Source organism: Oncorhynchus kisutch, linkage group LG19 (assembly GCF_002021735.2).
Source record: "Oncorhynchus kisutch isolate 150728-3 linkage group LG19, Okis_V2, whole genome shotgun sequence".
Taxonomy (NCBI): Eukaryota; Metazoa; Chordata; class Actinopteri; order Salmoniformes; family Salmonidae; genus Oncorhynchus; species Oncorhynchus kisutch.
In genome coordinates, this window is record NC_034192.2 from 22833434 (window position 1) to 22852719 (window position 19286).

At 42.9% G+C, this 19286-nt stretch overlaps 3 protein-coding genes across 4 annotated transcripts in view; 1 reads left to right on the top strand and 2 right to left on the bottom strand.

Annotated features, from left to right (window-relative positions):
* The window catches only part of LOC109878523 (choline-phosphate cytidylyltransferase A), a 37749-nt gene extending 30010 nt beyond the window's left edge, over positions 1-7739 (bottom strand). The window contains exons 1-3 of one of the 2 annotated variants that reach the window (XM_031797442.1): positions 7430-7739; positions 7192-7267; positions 1741-3609 (exon numbers count right to left, since the gene is read on the bottom strand). In XM_031797442.1, the coding sequence (XP_031653302.1) occupies positions 1741-1863 (123 nt within the window). In that variant the 5' untranslated portion in view covers positions 1864-3609; positions 7192-7267; positions 7430-7739. Of the gene's footprint in view, positions 1-1740; positions 3610-7191; positions 7268-7429 lie in introns of those variants that run through there. The other variant, XM_020470734.2, reaches the window with a different exon arrangement.
* On the bottom strand, positions 2988-7535 carry LOC109878524 (stress-associated endoplasmic reticulum protein 1-like). Its single transcript, XM_020470735.2, has 3 exons — positions 7430-7535; positions 7192-7267; positions 2988-3609 (listed from the first exon to the last, which is right to left on the bottom strand). The coding sequence occupies exons 1-3, from the start codon at positions 7511-7513 to the stop codon at positions 3569-3571; spliced, it is 201 nt and encodes a 66-aa protein (XP_020326324.1). The 5' UTR covers positions 7514-7535; the 3' UTR covers positions 2988-3568.
* Positions 7740-8003: 264 nt separating the features above from the next.
* Positions 8004-19147, top strand: LOC109878522 (eukaryotic translation initiation factor 2A-like). The gene is made up of 14 exons (XM_031798099.1): positions 8004-8071; positions 8457-8526; positions 8634-8705; positions 8941-9059; positions 9499-9598; positions 12464-12546; positions 12789-12862; positions 12977-13121; positions 14445-14561; positions 15589-16163; positions 16607-16720; positions 16900-17016; positions 17332-17397; positions 17528-19147. Exons 1-14 carry the CDS (start codon positions 8044-8046, stop codon positions 17591-17593), a joined length of 1746 nt encoding a protein of 581 aa, XP_031653959.1. The 5' UTR covers positions 8004-8043; the 3' UTR covers positions 17594-19147.
* Positions 19148-19286: the final 139 nt, after the last annotated feature.

Here is a 19286-nt window from a genome sequence, read left to right on the forward strand (position 1 = left end):
CATTAATATGGTAAAATCCGGAAACGATCATTTCGAAAACAAAATGTTTATTCTTTCAGTGAAATACGGAATACGGAAAATTAATTACGGTCTTTGTTAGGAAGAAATGGTCTTCACACAGTTCGCAACGAGCCAGGCGGCCCAAACTGCTACATATACCCTGACAAGAATGCAAATTAGTTAAATCACCCGTTTGGCGAAGTAGGCTGTTATTCGATGATAAATTAACAGGCACCTCATTGATTATATGCAACGCAGGACAAGCTAGTTAAACTAGTAATATCATCAACCATGTTTAGTTTTTTTACAAGATAAGTTTAATGCTAGCTAGCAACTTACCTTGGCTCCTTGCTGCACTCACGTAACAGGTGGTCAACCTGCCACGCAACGCAGTCTCTTAGTGGATTGCAATGTAATCGGTGTCCAAAAGTACAGATTACCGATTGTTATGAACACTTGAAAATCGGCCCTAATTAATCAGTCAACCTCTAATTCATACTGTTTCATCCTTCCACAAGATATAGTCCCGACACAAATCTAGGGTTGCTACCCAAGCCGGCTGGTCGTTCATTCTATCGGTTTGTTTGCAAGAGACGCAACCCAGTCATTCAGTCTTTTTGTTCTGCATCTCTGGACACGACCCAGTCGTTCATTCCAAATGTCCCATTACCATATTGGCTGGCAACATTCTTATCCCTTGCTTGCTATCTAGCCAACTACGGCTAATTTACTATTCAAAAAGTGCAGCAAGAATGGCAGAGTAGCCACATTTGCATAAGCTGTTTTTAGTGACATTTAGTGGGATACATCCAAAATAATGAAGAAATGAGGCGTGATTTCACCTGGCATAGAAAATTTGCTCACTCGTGAGGACACTGTTGTTCAGAGTTAGCCAACAGCACAGCACAGCCAATACAATCACTTCAAACTGAAGCAGGAAAGAGTGCAATCTAGCTGCATTTAATTTAGTTTTACCTTTTCAATTTACATTTATTTGTATATATCCATAAAAATTATGTCAGCTGATTCATGAATTTGACTGGCTGAGAAACACTACCTGCCTTCCTGTCTGTCTCATCTCGACTCCCAACACGTTCATTACTATGGGACAGCTGGAGATCGAAATTTGAATATTGAAACAATGTTGCAAATGTTGGGAAAGACAGACAGACAAGGTTTATACAAATCTCCACTGTTGAAAACTAAATGTTAGTCTAAAAGAAATGTGAGCTAACATTTAGATAATTTTTTAGAGGAGATCAAGTTTATAAATTGCTTGGCTGGGCTGATGAGACAGTGGATTGCGCAGTCAGATGGAACAGAAAAAAATAGGTATTTTAAGGTAATAGATTTAAAAGGTGGTAACTTGCGGAATATACACCGGCTGGAATGCGGTTTTAACCAATCAGCATTGTACCCACCCGTTGTATAAAATGAATTATAAACTGGGTGTTCGAGCCCTGAATGCTGATTGGTATATGAGACCGTATACCACGGGTGTGAGGAAACATTTCTTTGTACTGCTCTAATTACGTTGGTAACCAGTTTATAATAGCAATAAGGCACCTCGGGGGTTTGTGGTATATGGCCAACATACCAAGGCTAAGGGGTGTATCCGGGCACTCCGCGTTGATGTCGCGCCTAAGAACAGCCGATAGCCGCGATATATTGGTCCTATACCACAACCCCCGAGGTGCCTTATTGCTTAAATAGGTCGTGATGTAAACGGGCGTCACTCACCACTGTGGATCGCCGGACCTTGATGGCCTGCTCTCCCTCCATCTCTCCATTGATTTCATCCCTCCTCCTCTTTCTTGATGTTTTCCCAGGCAGTCGGTGACAACTGTGTGCTTCTGCTTCCATGGTCGCACTTCGATATGGATAGAGAATAAATTATTTTTCTGAAAAAGCTGTGCTCTGGCTTTTAATCTTAACCACTGGATGTGGCTGTTATGCACGTTTACAACATTTTTTCTTTGCAACTTTCACAATTAGCTACAACTTCTTGATGCCAATTGGTGATTTCACCAGATACGCATTTACTGTAGCCCTTACTGTATACAAAGGATCGAGAAGAGGGTCGAGATTTCTAGGCCGTGGGAATTTTATTTTATACTAGGCAGTCACAAACATTGCTGACTCAATACCAATACAATGGTATTGAGTCAGAATGTCAATTAAAAGCATAACATAAAACGTCAATGGACTAATCTATCCGGGGACAACTCCCAAACTGGCAAAAATGCAATCACGCGGGTGAGATTGACACTGGTGATTCTCTGACGTGTGCAGACAGGAAGGAATGAGATATATCAACATCTAGCTAGCTAACGTTAGCTGCCCAAGAGTCAATGATTAGTTTTAGCTACGATTTCAGCTCCACACTTTCTCAAAAAGGTTGTGAAATTGGGCCATTTTTCTTATTTCGGCAATGGAAAATGCCTACTGCTGGCTGGCTCAAACAACTGTTAGCTAACTTAGCTAGGTAGCCTAAGCGTTAGCTACAAACCTGTCTGTGTAAACGCAGCTAGTCTCGCTTATTAACGTTAGTTCTCTTCCGGGTTTGATGTCCAAGCCCGCAAAGTTCCCATCGAAAGTGTAAATGTGTGGTTCTGATTAAGTTGCTTTCCAAGACAGAGTACCAGACAACAATCGACTGACACAAAGTTTGATTGACAGCTTGTCGGAACTACAACGCTACAGTAGGAAATGACATAACTCATCAGTTAACCATGCACGTGTTGCCATCTGCTGGATACTATATGCAACAAAACAATTCTAAAGACGTTTCATTTTCCATCATAACTCATCAAGCTTAGTTAGCCAATTAACTAGTTACCTAGTTCTAATACAATACAACCAGGGCAAAGTGGTTTTCCAATCTCTCTTATAGTTGTATGTTTATGTTCCTTTTCATACAACATTTGAAGTGCATGAACCACTAAAATGTTATTGGGTATGCAGCCCCTCAAGAAAATAACATGTCAAACAAGGATACACCTTTTTAATTTGTTTTAGAGGCTTGTTTAGGCAGAAATAGTGAATGTCATTGTCTTAGCAAAATTCTTCTGATTCAAAAGACCATTTAGTTTCATTGACTGAAGAAATACGAAAAAGGCATCACATAATATTCATTATAATATGAAGGCTATAAGACACCAGATACTGTCCGTGTACAACCAAGAAGAGTTAAGAGTTTAGATCTAGAATTAAGTCACTGTGGTCTTGTGCTCTGGAATTTATACCACAGGAGAATATCAGAAATTCACTCCATTTGGTTTTGGCACATCAATCGACACATACAGCAGTCATCACTGTACAAATACCCATGTAGTTCCCTGAAACAAAATCCTTCAATCATTCTCCAATCTTTTTTCCCAGTTATGTAAGGCAAAGATGACAAGGGTGTGCTTTCCCCGTTTGGCAATGCCAAAAAGGGGAAAAGAGAAATAGGAAAAAAGGAATGGACAGATGGTAGTTGATCATCTTTGATCCTGTGAGGCACCATGAAACCACTTGATGTGTAGAGGAATGCTGGAAACAGGTGATGACGGTAGGGCTCCTGATATTACATTCCCATTCGAATGCTCTGAATGATCTGGAAGATTGCTGAAACAAAATATCAGAGGACACTATTAAGGGGGGGGGGGGGGTAAATAGGGCCCTCAATCACATTACAGAAATGGAGGTTTATGTACTCTTGATTTACTGATTCATTTATCCCACTTGTGGAAGGGAAATAAACATTTGTGATATGACGCCGCAAACACAAGCCCATCTTATCTTTAGATTGAGCATTTTAATATAAAGGCTCTTACTGCTTCTATCAAATAGCACAGGAGGACTGATTAGAATGTGATGAATCTGAAAAATTAATTGTGCTCCTATTCGCAGTAGCCTACTAGCTATTGTGTTACTGTACAGCATACAGGCATGCAGAGGCCAAATTGAGCTCTGTACTCATCGCCATGTGCCTCCCAAATTGTGTAACAATGCGGAAGGCTTCGTATAGCTACACATTGAGATGACTCGTTGACGATAGGTGGGGGTGGGAGGTCCTGTTTAAACACAAACTCACTTCCTTGACAACAGCTCTGCCTGCGATGCTCCATGAAGTGCAAGAAGTATGAATGCCCAGACTTATGCAGAGGCGGTATCACCGTAAATAGTGCACGGCCAATGCAGACGTCAGATTGACCATGCAGCGCCTTTTCATATCCAAGGATCTTATTTTATATTCAGATGTAGACAGGCTCTGGCAGCCAAAACAGCCAAATGCTCCATCTAAACGTTAATCAATTCTCAATTGCAATACAGTTCTAGAAACATGAAGCCCTTTGTTTTTATATCACATCAAAATAATTTCACAAATGCAAATTATACACTTAATGTACATTATGTTATCCAGATTAATCGTAGTTACAGCCAACAGTATTTTTCAATGACAACGTGTTTCTGGCGGCCTTTTTCATTACACACAGGTATTTGAAGCATGCTCTATAGCTAATTAGCACAGGTGGTCTTCCGCAAACACTCACTGTAACACGGAGATAATGGAGGTGTGGTTGCTAGAAGATACCGACCCTACCGTGACACTCGTTTACACTGAGCTGCACTGAGGTCGGAACGCATTTACCATGAAAAAAAATTGTATTTGTCACATGCGCCAAATACAACAGGTATAATAGACCTTAGTGAAATGCTTACTTACAAACCAACAATGCAGTTCAGAAAAAAATTACGTGTTAAGAAAGAATTTACTAAATAAACTGAAGTAAACAAATACAAATTAAAATTAAAAAATAAAATAGAAAAATAATTCAATTAGCAACAATAAAATTACAATAACAAGGCTATATACAGGGGGTACCGGTCTAGAGCCAATGTGTGGGGGAACAGGTTAGTTGAGGTAATATGTACATGTAGGTAGAGGTAAAGTGACTATGCATAGATAAACAAGAGTAGCAGCAGTGTAAAAAAAAAAAAGTTTAAAAAAGGCAGGGGGGGGGGGGGTGAATGCAAATGGTCCAGGTAGCCATTTGGTTAGCTGTTCAGGAGTCTTATGGCTTGGGGCTAGAACCTGTACCACTTGCCGTGCGGTAACAGGGAGAACAGTCTATGACTAGGGTGGCTGGAGTCTTTGACAATTTTCAGAGCCTTCCTCGACACCGCCTGGTATAGCAGTCCTGGATGGCAGAAAGCTTGGTCTCAGTGATGTTCTGGGGGCATACGCACTACCCCCTGTAGTGCCTTGTGGTCGGAGGCCGAGCAGTTGCCATACCAACTAGTGGTGCAACCAGTCAGAATGCTCTCGATGGTGCAGCTGTAGAACTTTGAGGATCTGAGGACCCATGCCAAATTATCAGTCTCCTGAGGGGGAATAGGCATCATCATGCCCTCTTCACGACTGTCTTGGTGTGTTGATAGTTTGTTGGTGGGAGCTTCAAATTCCTTGGTCCACAACATGCTACACTACAGCCCTGTCAAAGAGAATGGGGGTGTGCTCAGCCCTCCTTTTCCTGTAGTCCACGATCATCTCCTTTGCCTTGATCATATTGAGGGAGAGGTTGTTGTCCTGGCACCACACTGCCAGTTCTCTGACCTCCTCCCTATAGGCTGTCTCATCGTTGTCGGTGAACAGGACTACCACTTTTGTGTCGTCTGCAAACTTAATGATGGTGTTGGAGTCATGCTTAGCCATGCAGTCATGAGTGAACAGGGAGTACCATGTCCTGTTGGTAGGATAGTCTTGATCGGAGCTCATCCAGTTTATTAACCAATGATTGCAAGTTGGCTAATAGGACTGATGGTAGAGGCGGATTACCCACTCGGTGTCGGATTCTTACAAGGCACCCCGACCTACAACCCCTATATCCCGGTCTCTTCTTAATGCGAATGACTGGGATTTGGAACTTTGCCTCCGACTCGTTAAATAAAAAATCTTTGTCCAGTACGAGGAGAATAATCCCTGTTCTGATATCCAGAAGCTATTTTCGGTCATACGAGACAGTGACAGAAACATTATGTACAAAATAAGTTACAAATAATGTCAAAAAACACACAATAGCATAATTGGTTAGGAGCCTGTAAAACGGCAGCCATCTCCTCCGGCACCGTCAATTATTACTATTAACCATGACTGCAATCTGACCTCAGTTCAGCTCAGTGTAAATAAGCGTAACAGTAGGGTCGATATCTTCTGGCAAGGCCATGTGGGAACATTAACCAAAACCCTATAAAAAGATGTGTAGTAAATTATTATATATATATTTTTAAAAGTTATTTCTCGCTGATATACGTTTCCAAAACTGTACCACAAGCCATGCATGTTCAGGTTTAGACCTAGCCCTTGATCATGACTCTCAGTTCTGGAATGATGAAGGAGTCTTCTGCTATGGGGGAGTTTTGTTAAGAGCCCAGACACTCAGTCTGAACATTAACACGAAACGCTTGTGTTAAGGTTTTGGAAGCATGAGGACCTTATCTTTCATATCAGATATTTTTTTTCTCTCCAAAAAACAAAACTTGATATCCACGTTTTGTAGGGTTAGTATTCTCACAAAGCCATATCTCCATGTTACAGCGGGTGTTTATGGAAGACAAAGGGACCACCTGTGCTAATGAGTTATCTATAGCATGCTCTGAACACCTGTGTGTAAAGGATAAAGGTCGCCAGAAACATGTTGTCACTGAAAAATACGGTCGGCTGCAACTGTGATAAAGGTGGTTTAAAACAGTGTTGCCTTTGTGAAATTATTTTGATGCGATATGAAAGTAAAGGCTTTATGTTTCTATAACCATATCGCAATTGAGAATTGATTCAAGTTTATAGAGTATGTATTTTTTGACTGCTATAGCCAGTCTACCTCTGAAAATAGCACAAGGTCCTTGGACCAGAAGGGTTAATGGTAAGCTCATTAAGTGTACATATTGGGCTAGTTCAGACCAAGCAGAAGAAGATACATTCATCAATAGGCGCTAAAGGTAGTTATAGCGTCTATGAATAGGGTACTCCTAACCTGAATCACGTAATATTAGCCGCTCTAACACAAATTGGTTTATTATGAGACTTTGGTCTCGAGACATTTAACATTTTCTAAAACATGGGGGAATAAACCAATAATGTATAACATGCGTTTGTATACATAATTGGAAAATAAACATTCGTGTACACGGTACATGTGCATTTACCTGATCCGCAGACGACAAAGATGAATAAGGCCAAAAGCCATGGTCCCACTGCCACCTTGTCATCACCTGGATTTCTCTGCAGAAATATCAGAAACCAACATCAAGATACATCAAAATGTTGAAGTAAACTTTCAGATATTTTGAAACCATTCAAACAAGTAGCTAAGCTATTATTTTCAAGCAAAATAGAAATGCATCTAGAAGACTGACTATTGATTGATTGCATCTCAAAACTTGCCGTGGATTTGGCCACATTGCCTCTCAGCGTGATGTTTTTGCTGTGTTTCTCGTTGGCCATGCGTATTCTCTGTTTTGCCACCATTGTTTAAGCTTATTGTAGCCTTTTAGCTAACGATTACTTATGAAGTTGTAGCTGTCAAATGTAGGCAAATTTTCAGAGCTCGATCGCCGTTTAGTGATGAGTGAATGCTGGAGTTCGGGCGTAGCTGGAGTTCGGGAGTTGGACTTGACTCACTTTCGACCGGTCCATTGGTCATTCAGTGAAATCTGCATCCACCGGGCAGCGTGTCTTGAGTTTGTCTACGTACACAGAAAGTAGACCACTCCCACACAGGAAGAGCATTTCCCTGGTCGTGTCATTCCAAAATGTTGTTTCGTTTCATAGAAAAAAATACAACATGGCCAAAAGCGATGAATAAAAACATATTTGTTTATAGATCAACATGTATTTGTTAGTAAACAACATTCAATGTAGGAGTGAATTTATTATGGAGAAAAAAAGTGATTAGTCACACAATTTTCTGATGACGTGGCCAACGTTCCAATAACACGCCCCTTTTTTCTTGAGACTTTGGCATTTCCTTTTACAGATTATTCTCTTTCCGGTACATCATGGCGCCCCCCACACCTCTCTTAGCAGGTGGGTTCTTTCATTGAAGAGTAAATTCTTTATTTGTTGTTTACGTATTGTTTTAGATGTTAACCTGGGTTGTAGAATATACGCCACGGCCACTATTAACTGTCACGTGATTTGGAATGTTGAATAATTTCCTTACTTTCAACACGATTTTGATGTGCTCTTGTCAGAGTAATGTTACAAGCTTGCCAAATGCTTTCTAAACATTTTGACGGATGCTGTATGCTTGCATGTTGCAAGCCCATCACTGTAGTATTATATCTTGCAAGCCCAGTTCCGTTCCAATCAGATTTACCTCCTGCTGATGATAATGTAGCTAATTCGTTAATCTTACATAGCTATTACATCAGTGATTTTAGACTAACTGCTGCTGTTATTGTGATCACAGTCCGGGGATCTGACGGCACAGTGCTGCTCCGTGGACCACCAAACTGCGAGAAGAATGCAGATTTTCAAAGGTCATTCCCGTTCTATCAGACTTAACATAATGTTACATTGTTAGCCAAATCAATCCCTGTTCATGTGTTGCAAATACAATTTTATTTATTAAACCTTTCATTTTCAGGGACCCTCGGCAAAGTAGATATGTTGCTTTCAGCAAGGATGGGACATTGTTTGCATGGTGCAATGGAGAGAAGTAAGAAAAGCTACATCATGGCACTAAATCTGCATCCCAAATGGCACACGATTCCCTATATAGTACACCACTTTTGCCCCGAGCCCTATGTATCAGTATGCAAAAGTAGTATAAAACCCCTGCATGCTGTAGTGACATTCGTCATGTAGGCTACTTCTTCAGGCATTGGAATCTTTTGCATGCGTTGAGACTGTTCCGATCACAGTAGTTGTCATGCCCATGTTTTGTTTGTCAGGGTCACTGTTGTGAAGGTTGCAGATGGCTCACAAGTCAGGTCATTTGACCTTCCAAAGACTGCAATGTTGGCGTTCTCTCCGCTGAACACTGTACTGGCTACATGGCAGGTGTATAGCAGTAAGTTTACATAACTACATTGAAATGCAATACAAATTCTAACACGAGGTTTGATTAGATGATGAAAATGGAAAGCACTGACTCTTGAAATTGTGCTCCTTAGCCTTTTTCTGGAATCTATTAATGACTAAAGGGCTCTACACACTACGCAAATGGAGCGACGGTGCATCACTTTCTACATACAGTAGTTCTATGTACTTTAGTTTCAATGAATTTTTGTCCAGCTGAATTTTTTGGACAGACTGTATGTCACTGTTTGCGTAGTCTGTAGAATCCTTAAGCAGGCACACAATTAGGGAGTCTAAATGTATTATGTTTTGAACTAGATATAATTTAAATGTCATGTCCATTTCAATGTATGGTTTGTGGTTGGTTGTGCTGCACTAGCACTCATCTTTACAATAGGTAATGTAATGGTATTTTTCCTTTCTCTTGTTAGAGACACAAGAAAACCCACAGGGAGATGCCAACTTGCAGCTGTGGGATTTGCAAACTGGGACCTGCCTCAAGGCTCTCTACCATAAGAAGGTACAAGGATGGTGAGTTTGCACCGTTGTCTATTACTGTGTGTTTGTCCATCTGAGGAAATACAGAGGATTAGCCAGCAGCATAACACCCTGCTTGCCTCTGAAGCTAAGTAGGGTTGGTCCTGTTCGGTCCCTGGATGGGAAATCAGATGCTGCTGGAAGTGGTCCAGTAGGGGGCACTCTGGTCGAAGGAGATTCTAATGTCCCGGGACAGTGAAGGGGACATTTCCCTGCGTAAGGTACCGTCTTTCAGATGGGACATTCAAACGGATGTCCTGACTCTGCGCTGTTGCGCCTTCTTCACCATGCTGTCTGTGTGGCTGGACCATTTCAGTTGGTCCATGATGTGCACGCCGAGAAACTTAAAACTTTCCACCTTCTCCACTACTGTCCCGTTGATGTGGATGGGGGGGGGGGGGGGGGGTGCACCCTCTGCTGTTTCCTGAAGTCCACGATCATCTCCTTTGTTTTCTTGACGTTGAGTGAGAGGTTATTTTCCTGACACCACATTCCGAGGGCCCTAACCTCCTCCCTGTAGGCCGTCTCATCGTTGTTGGTAATCAAGCCTACCACTGTAGTGTCGTCTGCAAACTTTATGATTGAGTTGGAACTGTGCATGGCCACGCAGTCATGGGTGAACAGGGAGTACAGGAGAGGGCTGAGGACTCACGCTTGTGGGGCCCCAGTGTTGAGGATCAACGGGGTGGAGATGTTGTTTCATACCGTCACCACCTGGGGGCGGCCCGTCAAAGTCCAGGACCCAATTGTACAGGACGGGGTCGAGACCCAGGGCTTTGAGCTTAATGACAAGTTTGGAGGGTACTATGGTGTTAAATGCTGAGGTGTAGTCAATAAACAGCATTCTTACGTAGGTATTCCTCTTGTCCAGATGGGACAGGGCAGTGTGATTGCGATTGCGTCGTCTGTGGACCTATTGGGGCAGTAAACAAATTGGAGTGGGTCTAGGGTATCAGGTAGTGTGGAGGTGATATGATCCTTGACTAGTCTCTCAAAGCACTTCATGATGACAGAAGTGAGTGCTAAGGGGTAATTTAGTTCAGTTACCTTAGCTTTCTTGGGAACAGGAACAATGGTGGCCCTCTTGAAGCATGTGGGGACAGCAGACTGGGATAAGGATTGATTGAATATGTCCGTAAACACACCAGCCAGCTGGTCTGCGCAAGCTTTGAGGATGCGGCTAGGGATGCCGTCTGGGCCGGCAGCCTTGCGAGGGTTAACGCGTTTAAATGTTTCACTCACTTTGGCCACGGTGAAGGAGAGCCCACAGGCTTTGGTAGCGGGCCGTGTCAGTGGCACTGTATTGTCCTCAAAGCGAGCAAAGAAGTTGTTTAATTTGTCTGGGAGTAAGACGTCGATGTCCGCAACGGGGCTGGTTTTCTTTTTGTAATTCGTGATTGACTGTACTGTAAACCCTGCCACATACATCTCGTGTTTGAGCTGTTGAATTGCGACTACTTTGTCTCTATACTGACGCTTCGCTTGCTTGATTGCCTTGCAGAGGGAATAGCTACACTGTTTGTATTCGGTCATGTTTCCAGTCACCTTGCCATGATTAAAAGCTGTGGTTCGCGCTTTCAGTTCTGCGCGAATGCTGGCATCAATCCACGGTTTCTGGTTAGGGAAGGTTTCAATAGTCACAGTGGGTACAAAATCACCAATGCACTTGCTAATAAACTCGCTATCTGACGCGGTGAGCGAGTTTATTAGCAATGTGTTGTCTGAGGCTAAACCGGAACACATCCCAGTCCTCGTGATCGAAGCAATCTTGAAGCGGGGAATCCGATTGGTCAGATCAGATCATTGGATAGGCCTGAGCCCGGGCATTTCCTGTTTTATTTTTTGTCTATAGGTTGGGAGCAACAAAATTTTGTCATTGTTTGGTTTGCCGAAGGGAGGGCCGGGGAAGGGCTTTGTATGCATCGCAGAAGTTAGAGTAGCAATGATCCAGAATGTTACCAACTCGTGTCGCGCATTCCATATGCTGACAGAATTTAGAAAGCCTTGTTCTCAGATTAGCTTTGTTAAAATCCCCAGCTACAATAAATGCAACCTCAGGATCTATGGTTTCCAGTTTACATAGAGTCCAGTGAAGTCCTTTCAGGGCCGTCGAGGTATCTGCGATATGTGACTATAATCGAAGAGAATTCTCTTGGTAGATAATGCGGTCGGAATTTGATTGTAAGGAATTATAGGTCAGGTGAACAAAAGGACTTGAGTTCCTGTATGTTGTTATGATTATACCATGAGTCATTAATCATAAGGCATACACCCCCGCCCTTCTTACCAGAGAGATGTTTGTTTGTCGGCGCGATGCGTGAAGAAACCGGGTGGCTGTACCGACTGACAACATATGCCGAGTGAGCCAGGTTTCCATGAAACAGAGAATGTTACAATCTCTGGTGTCTCTCTGGAAGGCAACTCGTGCCCTAATTTCATCCACCTTGTTATCTAGAGATTGGACATTGGAGAGTAATATGCTCGGAAGCAGTGGAAGGTGTGCTCGCCTTCCAAGTCTGACCAGTAGGTCGCTCCATCTGCCTGTCCTGCGGCGACCGCTTTGTTTTGGGTCGACCTCTGGGATAAGATCCCATGTCCAGGGTGGAGGTCCGAACAAAGGATCTGCTTCGGGAAAGTCGTATTCCTGGTCGTAATGATGGTTACCAATCATGTGAGTGTGATTCTCTGTTACACAGATGATGCACTTGGGAAGGCTAGATAATGTCTGCCACCACTTTATCATTATCACCCCTCACTGCTTTGAATAGAAACTGAAAATGATGATAGTTTTTAGTTATATGTTTGCATCATGACCTTTATTTTCTGAACAGATTGTTTTTGTCTTGTCAATGTGTACAGGTGTCCAAGCTGGTCAGATGACGAGAAGATTGCGGTCAGGAGTGTTAACAATGAACTTCATTTTTTTGAGAACAACGATTTTAGTAAGTATCTTTATCGTCCCCGTTCTTGTCCACATAGATTTGATTTATTGAAAGTTTATTCAACCAGGAATTCCCATTGAGGTCAAGAGATCTCCTTAACAATGGATAACTAGCCATGATGGCAGCTCCATACTGATGTGACACACAGAACCAAGCATTTATTGAGAGCACTAGGTAGCGCTTATGCACATTCTATTATAAAAGTAACAATATTTGTATTAGTTAATTGTCTCTTTTTCCAGGCACCATTGCCAATAAGCTTCACTTGCAGAAGGTGTCCGAGTTTGTGCTGTCCCCAGGAAGTCAGCCTAGTAAGGTATACCTCTGTTTTATTCTGTTTCCTGCCGATAAACTTAACAATTCATATATCTGTTTGGTTAGCTGACTATAGAAGAGGGTATTGACATTTGCCAATGTGTTTCTGTTGAAGGTGGCTGTTTATGTCCCTGGGAACAAAGGTGCCCCCTCGTTTGTCCGGCTATACCAGTACCCCAACTTTGGTGGCCCGACCTGTGCTCTGGCCAACAAGAGTTTCTTTAAGGCTGACAGGGTGACCATGCTGTGGAACAAAAAAGGTTGCTCAACATTTATAACAGAATTCTGTTAAGTAATTTTTTATTTATTTTATTTTTTATTTTATTTCACCTTTATTTAACCAGGTAGGCTAGTTGAGAACAAGTTCTCATTTGCAACTGCGACCTGGCCAAGATAAAGCATAGCAGTGTGAGCATACAACAAAGAGTTACACATGGAGTAAACAATTAACAAGTCAATAACACAGTAGAAAACGAAGGGGGGGTCTATATACAATGTGTGCAAAAGGCATGAGGAGGTAGGCAAATAATTACAATTTTGCAGATTAACACTGGAGTGATAAAAGATCAGATGGTCATGTACAGGTAGAGATATTGGTGTGCAGAAGAGCAGAAAAGTAAATAAATAAAAACAGTACGGGGATGAGGTAGGTGAAAAGGGTGGGCTATTTACCAATAGACTATGTACAGCTGCAGCGATCGGTTAGCTGCTCAGATAGCTGATGTTTGAAGTTGGTGAGGGAGATGAAAGTCTCCAACTTCAGCGATTTTTGCAATTCGTTCCAGTCACAGGCAGCAGAGTACTGGAACGAAAGGCGGCCAAATGAGGTGTTGGCTTTAGGGATGATCAGTGAGATACACCTGCTGGAGCGCGTGCTACGGATGGGTGTTGCCATCGTGACCAGTGAGCTGAGATAAGGCGGAGCTTTACCTAGCATAGACTTGTAGATGACCTGGAGCCAGTGGGTCTGGCGACGAATATGTAGCGAGGGCCAGCCGACTAGAGCATACAAGTCGCAGTGGTGGGTAGTATAAGGTGCTTTAGTGACAAAACGGATGGCACTGTGATAGACTGCATCCAGTTTGCTGAGTAGAGTGTTGGAAGCCATTTTGTAGATGACATCGCCGAAGTCGAGGATCGGTAGGATAGTCAGTTTTACTAGGGTAAGCTTGGCGGCTTGAGTGAAGGAGGCTTTGTTGCGGAATAGAAAGCCGACTCTTGATTTGATTTTCGATTGGAGATGTTTGATATGAGTCTGGAAGGAGAGTTTGCAGTCTAGCCAGACACCTAGGTACTTATAGACGTCCACATATTCTAGGTCGGAACCATCCAGGGTGGTGATGCTAGTCGGGCATGCAGGTGCAGGCAGCGACCGGTTGAAAAGCATGCATTTGGTTTTACTAGCGTTTAAGAGCAGTTGGAGGCCACGGAAGGAGTGTTGTATGGCATTGAAGCTTGTTTGGAGGTTAGATAGCACAGTGTCCAAACGACACATGGAGAATGTGTCGTTTGCGTTATAGTAAAAGTTTGTTGTTGTAGAAGATTAATGCCATGACGGCTTTTTTGATTTTTTTCTCAATCAGCCACTGCGGTTCTGGTGCAGGCCAGCATAGAGGTGGATAAAACAGGGGCCTCATACTACGGAGAACAGACTTTACACTACTTGGCCACCAATGGGGAGACTTCTGCGGTGCAGCTACGTGAGTGCATAATTTTTATATAGTGTGTTTTTACTCCACTTTACTTATTTGTACGTCTGAAGGCAAAGATATGTAAATACCAGGGGAGCAGCACTGGCGCGATGGTCATTCGGTATGTTTTTATCTGTAACACGGAGCCAAAACCAGCTGTGCGCGTGCGCCATCTTGCATAAATGTATTTTGTCCCCTTACACCAAACGCGATCACGACACGCAGGTTAAAATATCAAAACAAACTCTGAACCAATTACATTAATTTGGGGGCAGGTCGAAAAGCATTAAACATTTATGGCAATTTAGATAGCGAACTTGCACTTGCTAGCTAATTTGTCCTATTTAGCTAGCTTGCTGTTGCTAGCTAATTTGTCCTGGGATATAAACGTTGAGTTGTTATTTTACCTGAAATGCACAAGGTCCTCTACTCTGCCAATGAATCCACACAAAACAGTCAACCGACTCATTTCTAGTCATCACTCCTCCTCCCAGGCCTTTTCTTCTCTTGACTTTATATTTATATTGGCAACTTTCATAAATTAGGTGCATTACCGCCACTGACCTCGCTCGTCTTTGTCACCCACGTGCCATCTCCTCATTGGTTATCTGCTTCTATAAACCAATGAGGAGATGGGAGAGGCAGGACTTTCAGCGTGATCTGCGTCACAAATAGAACTGACTTCTATTTTAGCCCTTGGCAATGCAGATGCTCATTGTTATGCACAAGTAGGGTGGGTGCCATAATGTAACAATACAGATTTCTAAATGTATTGTGCAAAGCACGCGATGCGAGCGGTGTAGTCAGCCTGTTACACTGGACGTGTACCGGCGTTTGCGCATGCCGCATTTATCAAGTGTTCTCGGGCATGAGAAGCTCGTCATTCTTTAAAAAATTGAACCAGAGCGCAATTGTACTCTGAGCAGCTCGAGCCTCTCCCGGAGCCTCACTGCTTACACCCAGGAATAATTTTAAATGAATTTAGCTGATGCTCTGTGGTTCATAAACATATGGTATCTATCTGTGTTGTGAACAGAGAAGAACGGGCCCATCTACGATGTGGCATGGAGCCCAAGCTCCACAGAGTTCTGCGTGGTCTATGGCTTCATGCCCGCCAAGGCTACTGTCTACAACCTCAAGTGCGACCCTGTCTTTGACTTCGGCACGGGCCCCCGCAATGCCGTCTACTACAGCCCCCAGGGCCACATCCTGGTCTTGGCCGGCTTCGGGAACCTTCGGGGCCAGATGGAGGTGTGGGATGTCAAGAAGTGGAAGCAGGTGTCCAAGCCCCAGGCGCCGGACTCCACCCACTTCGCCTGGTGCCCAGATGGTGAACACGTCGTCACGTCGACCTGCGCCCCCCGGCTACGTGTCAGCAACGGCTACAAGATCTGGCACTACACTGGCACGGTTCTGTACAAGCAGGACACACCGACGGGCACAGAGCTCTGGGAGACTGTGTGGCAGCCCTTCCCAGACGGGACGTTCCCTGAGAGGCCGGTGAAGTACCAGGCAGCACCCAGCGAGCTGGGCAGCACAGAGTCCAAGCCAGCTCAGGCCTACCGCCCACCTGCCCTACGGAATAAACCGGTCACAGCCAGCTCTAAACTAGTAAGTAGAGGGCCAGGGGTCAGGTTTTTTTCTTCAGTAGGCATTCAGTTATAAAACAAAAAATGAGCATTTTAAAGGGAAAGTTCATCAAATTTTAATTAGCATTTTTCTTGTTTCATGTCCATGTTTTAAGTAACTTTATTGAAGTCCACAATCGATTTTAGACACTTTGGGAGGATTTGGACGTAAAATGCTAATATTAGTGATACCAAGCATTGGTTTTGTGCTGTAAATGCTGAAAAGTTAGCAGGCGAACCAAAGCATGGATTGCTGACTTACCTTATCCATAGACTGCTTCCAGAGTAAGCAAACCAATATAGAATTTGGGTGAACTATCCTTTTAAAGGGCCAAATAAAGTTGCATTGTATTAAATCCACCCCTGAAGAGGAAGACCTAATAGTGATGAAAAAGGTCTGTAAATATCCACTCTTTTCTCTGTCAGCATGAAGAGGAGCCTCCACAGAACATGAGGCCTGGCGCCACCGGGGACAAGCAGCTGTCCAAGACTGCTCTGAAGAACCAGAAAAAACGAGAGGCAAAGAAAGCAGCCAAACAGGTACAGATACTTTGCATAATCTTCTCCTAATGCGCTGGAATGTATGACTGAAGTAGAGAATTGCTCTTGTCTAAGATATCAGGAGTGGGAGGTGGTTAGGTAAGCGATCAAGTTGTGTGTGATTTTTGTGATGTTTTAAAGCCTTCTAGGGTTGAACAAGTTGTTTTCTGCTTGTGTAGGAGATAAACCCAGATGCCCTTGAGCCCCAGTCAGATCCCTCTCCAGCCAGCAGCGCTCAGCCTGAACTCTCCTGTGGCGACCCAGAGACTGACAAGAAGATCAAGAACGTAAAGAAGGTGAAAAAATATGGTCACTGTTTAATAGTCAGTAGTAACTGTATCAGTTGGTGGCTGAAGTACCTGTAGTAAGCTGTTTGTGTTTCGTCCAAATTTACCTTACAGTATTTTTACAGATTCAATTTACGTCTTTGGGGTAGCAGGTTTTACTTCATAATGTAATTGACCTTTTAATTTTCATTGCTATGAAAAGGATTTATCACAAGCATACTGTAGACAAATTAGTCTTGAGTAAGTTCCACGTCAAGTGTTGCCCTTGGTGTTGAGAATGGCTTAGCTGTACGTTAATTCTGTTAATTTCAAACTAACTCCTAGAAACTGAAAGCTATAGACGAGCTGAAAGCGCTGCAAGCAACTGGGAAACCCATTCAAAAGAACCAGGTATTGTTCTGACAAACTACTGTCACACACACATTCAATAAAGATCCAGTTTACACATTTGTATATTCTACTTGAAAATAGAGAATTGGTGCTAACATGTGTTTTAATTTTGTCCCTTGTCGTTTCTCAGCTTGAAAAGATGGAAAAGGAGGCTCAACTCATGAAAGAGCTTGAGGATCTTCAACTAGTAGTATAAAATAAAATATTTAATTTGTTCATGAAAACACAACATCCTTGCTATATGATCAAGAGCACACCCAAAGCTATGTATAATGGACACCCCCTCAATCTACACACAACACCCCATAATGACAAAGCAAAAACAGGTTTGACATTTTTGTAAATGTATAAAATAAAAAAACACACATTTACATAAGTATTCAGACCCTTTACTCAGTTCTTTGTTGAAGCACTTTTGGCAGCGACTACAGCCTTGAGTCTTCTTGGGTATGATGCTACAAGCTTGGCACACCTGTATTTTAGCAGTTTCTTCGGTTCTTCTCTGCAAATACTCTCAAGCTCTGTCCGGTTAGATGGGGAGCATCTGCACAGCTATTTTCAGGTCTCTCCAGAGATGTTCGATTGGGTTTAAGTCTGGGCTCTGGCTGGGCCACTCAACTCCTGCATTGTCTTGCTTAGGGTTGTTGTCCTGTTGAAGGTGAACCTTCGCCCCCAGTCTGATGTCCTGAGCGCTCTGGAGTAGGTTTTCATCAGGGATCTCTTTGCTCAGTTCATCTTTCCCTCGATCCTGACTAATCTCCCAGTCCCTGATGCTGAAAAACATCCCCACAGCATGATGCTGCCACCACCATCCTTCACCGTAGGGATGGTATTGGCCAGGTGATGAGCAGTGCCTGGTTTCCTCCAGATGTGATGCTTGGCATTCAGGCAAAGTCTTGGTTTCATCAGACCAGAGAATCTAGTTTCTCATGGTCTGAGAGTCCTTTAGGTGCCTTTTGGCAAACTGTCATGTGCCTTTTGGCTTTGCTCAGTTTGGCCGGACGGCCAGCTCTTGGAAGAGTCTTGGGGGTTCCAAACATCTTCCATTTAAGAATGATGGAGGGGACTGTGTTCTTGGAGACATTCAACATTTTTTGGTACACTTCCCCAGATCTGTGCCTTGACACAATCCTGTCTCGGAGCTCTACAGACAATTCCTTCGACCTCATGGCTTGGTTTTTGCTCTGATATGCACTGTCAACTGTGTGACCTTTATATAGACAGGTGTGTGCCTTTCCAAATCATGTCCAATCGACTTTACCACAGGTGGACTTCAATCAAGTTCTAGAAACATCAAGGATGATCAATGGAAACAGGATGCACCTGAGCTCAAAATCGAGTCATAGCAAAGGGTCTGAATACTTATGCAAATAAGATATTTGTTTTATTTTGATAAATTTGCTCAAATTTAAAAAATCGGTTTTCTCTTTGTCATTATGGGGTATTGTATGTAGATTGAGGGGGGAAATTTAGAATTTTAGAATAAGGCTGTAACGTAACAATGTGTAAACTGAAGGGGTCTGGGTACTTTCCGAATGCACTGTATGTACAGGTTATTAAATCCATTGATGATACCTAATAAACACTTAAAGGTGTCAACAGCTAGAAATTGTTGGTTTTTACTTTAAGTTGAATGAACTCGTTTCAGTTCATTGAGATGTAATAAGAACATTTTATTAAATGTATTCCGCCAAAACAGTTATTCTTCTTCATGGTTCCAATAAACGGTTGCTATTTTCATTAATCGTCACCCAAAAAAATTGAGAATAGTTTGTATCACTTATTTGGCAATGCTCTTGACCAAATTCAATCACGGTTCTTCCTTGCCATTGGCTACCACACGACACACCGGTGATATTGTTCCCACCCACAAGGAAATGCCAGAGCTC

Bases quoted from the DNA above. Each gene is read 5' to 3' on its own strand.
- LOC109878522 (XM_031798099.1), top strand. From the start codon at position 8,044: ATGGCGCCCCCCACACCTCTCTTAGCAG. The intron at 8,072-8,456 runs GTGGGTTCTTTC...TTGTGATCACAG, and splicing joins CCCCACACCTCTCTTAGCAG to TCCGGGGATCTGACGGCACA. The intron at 9,060-9,498 runs GTAAGTTTACAT...TTCTCTTGTTAG, and splicing joins TACATGGCAGGTGTATAGCA to AGACACAAGAAAACCCACAG.
- LOC109878524 (XM_020470735.2), bottom strand. From the start codon at position 7,513: ATGGTGGCAAAACAGAGAATACGCATGGCCAACGAGAAACACAGCAAA. The intron at 7,268-7,429 runs GCAAGTTTTGAG...ATATTTCTGCAG, and splicing joins GCAATGTGGCCAAATCCACG to AGAAATCCAGGTGATGACAA. The intron at 3,610-7,191 runs GTAAATGCACAT...ATTTTGTTTCAG, and splicing joins CTTTGTCGTCTGCGGATCAG to CAATCTTCCAGATCATTCAG.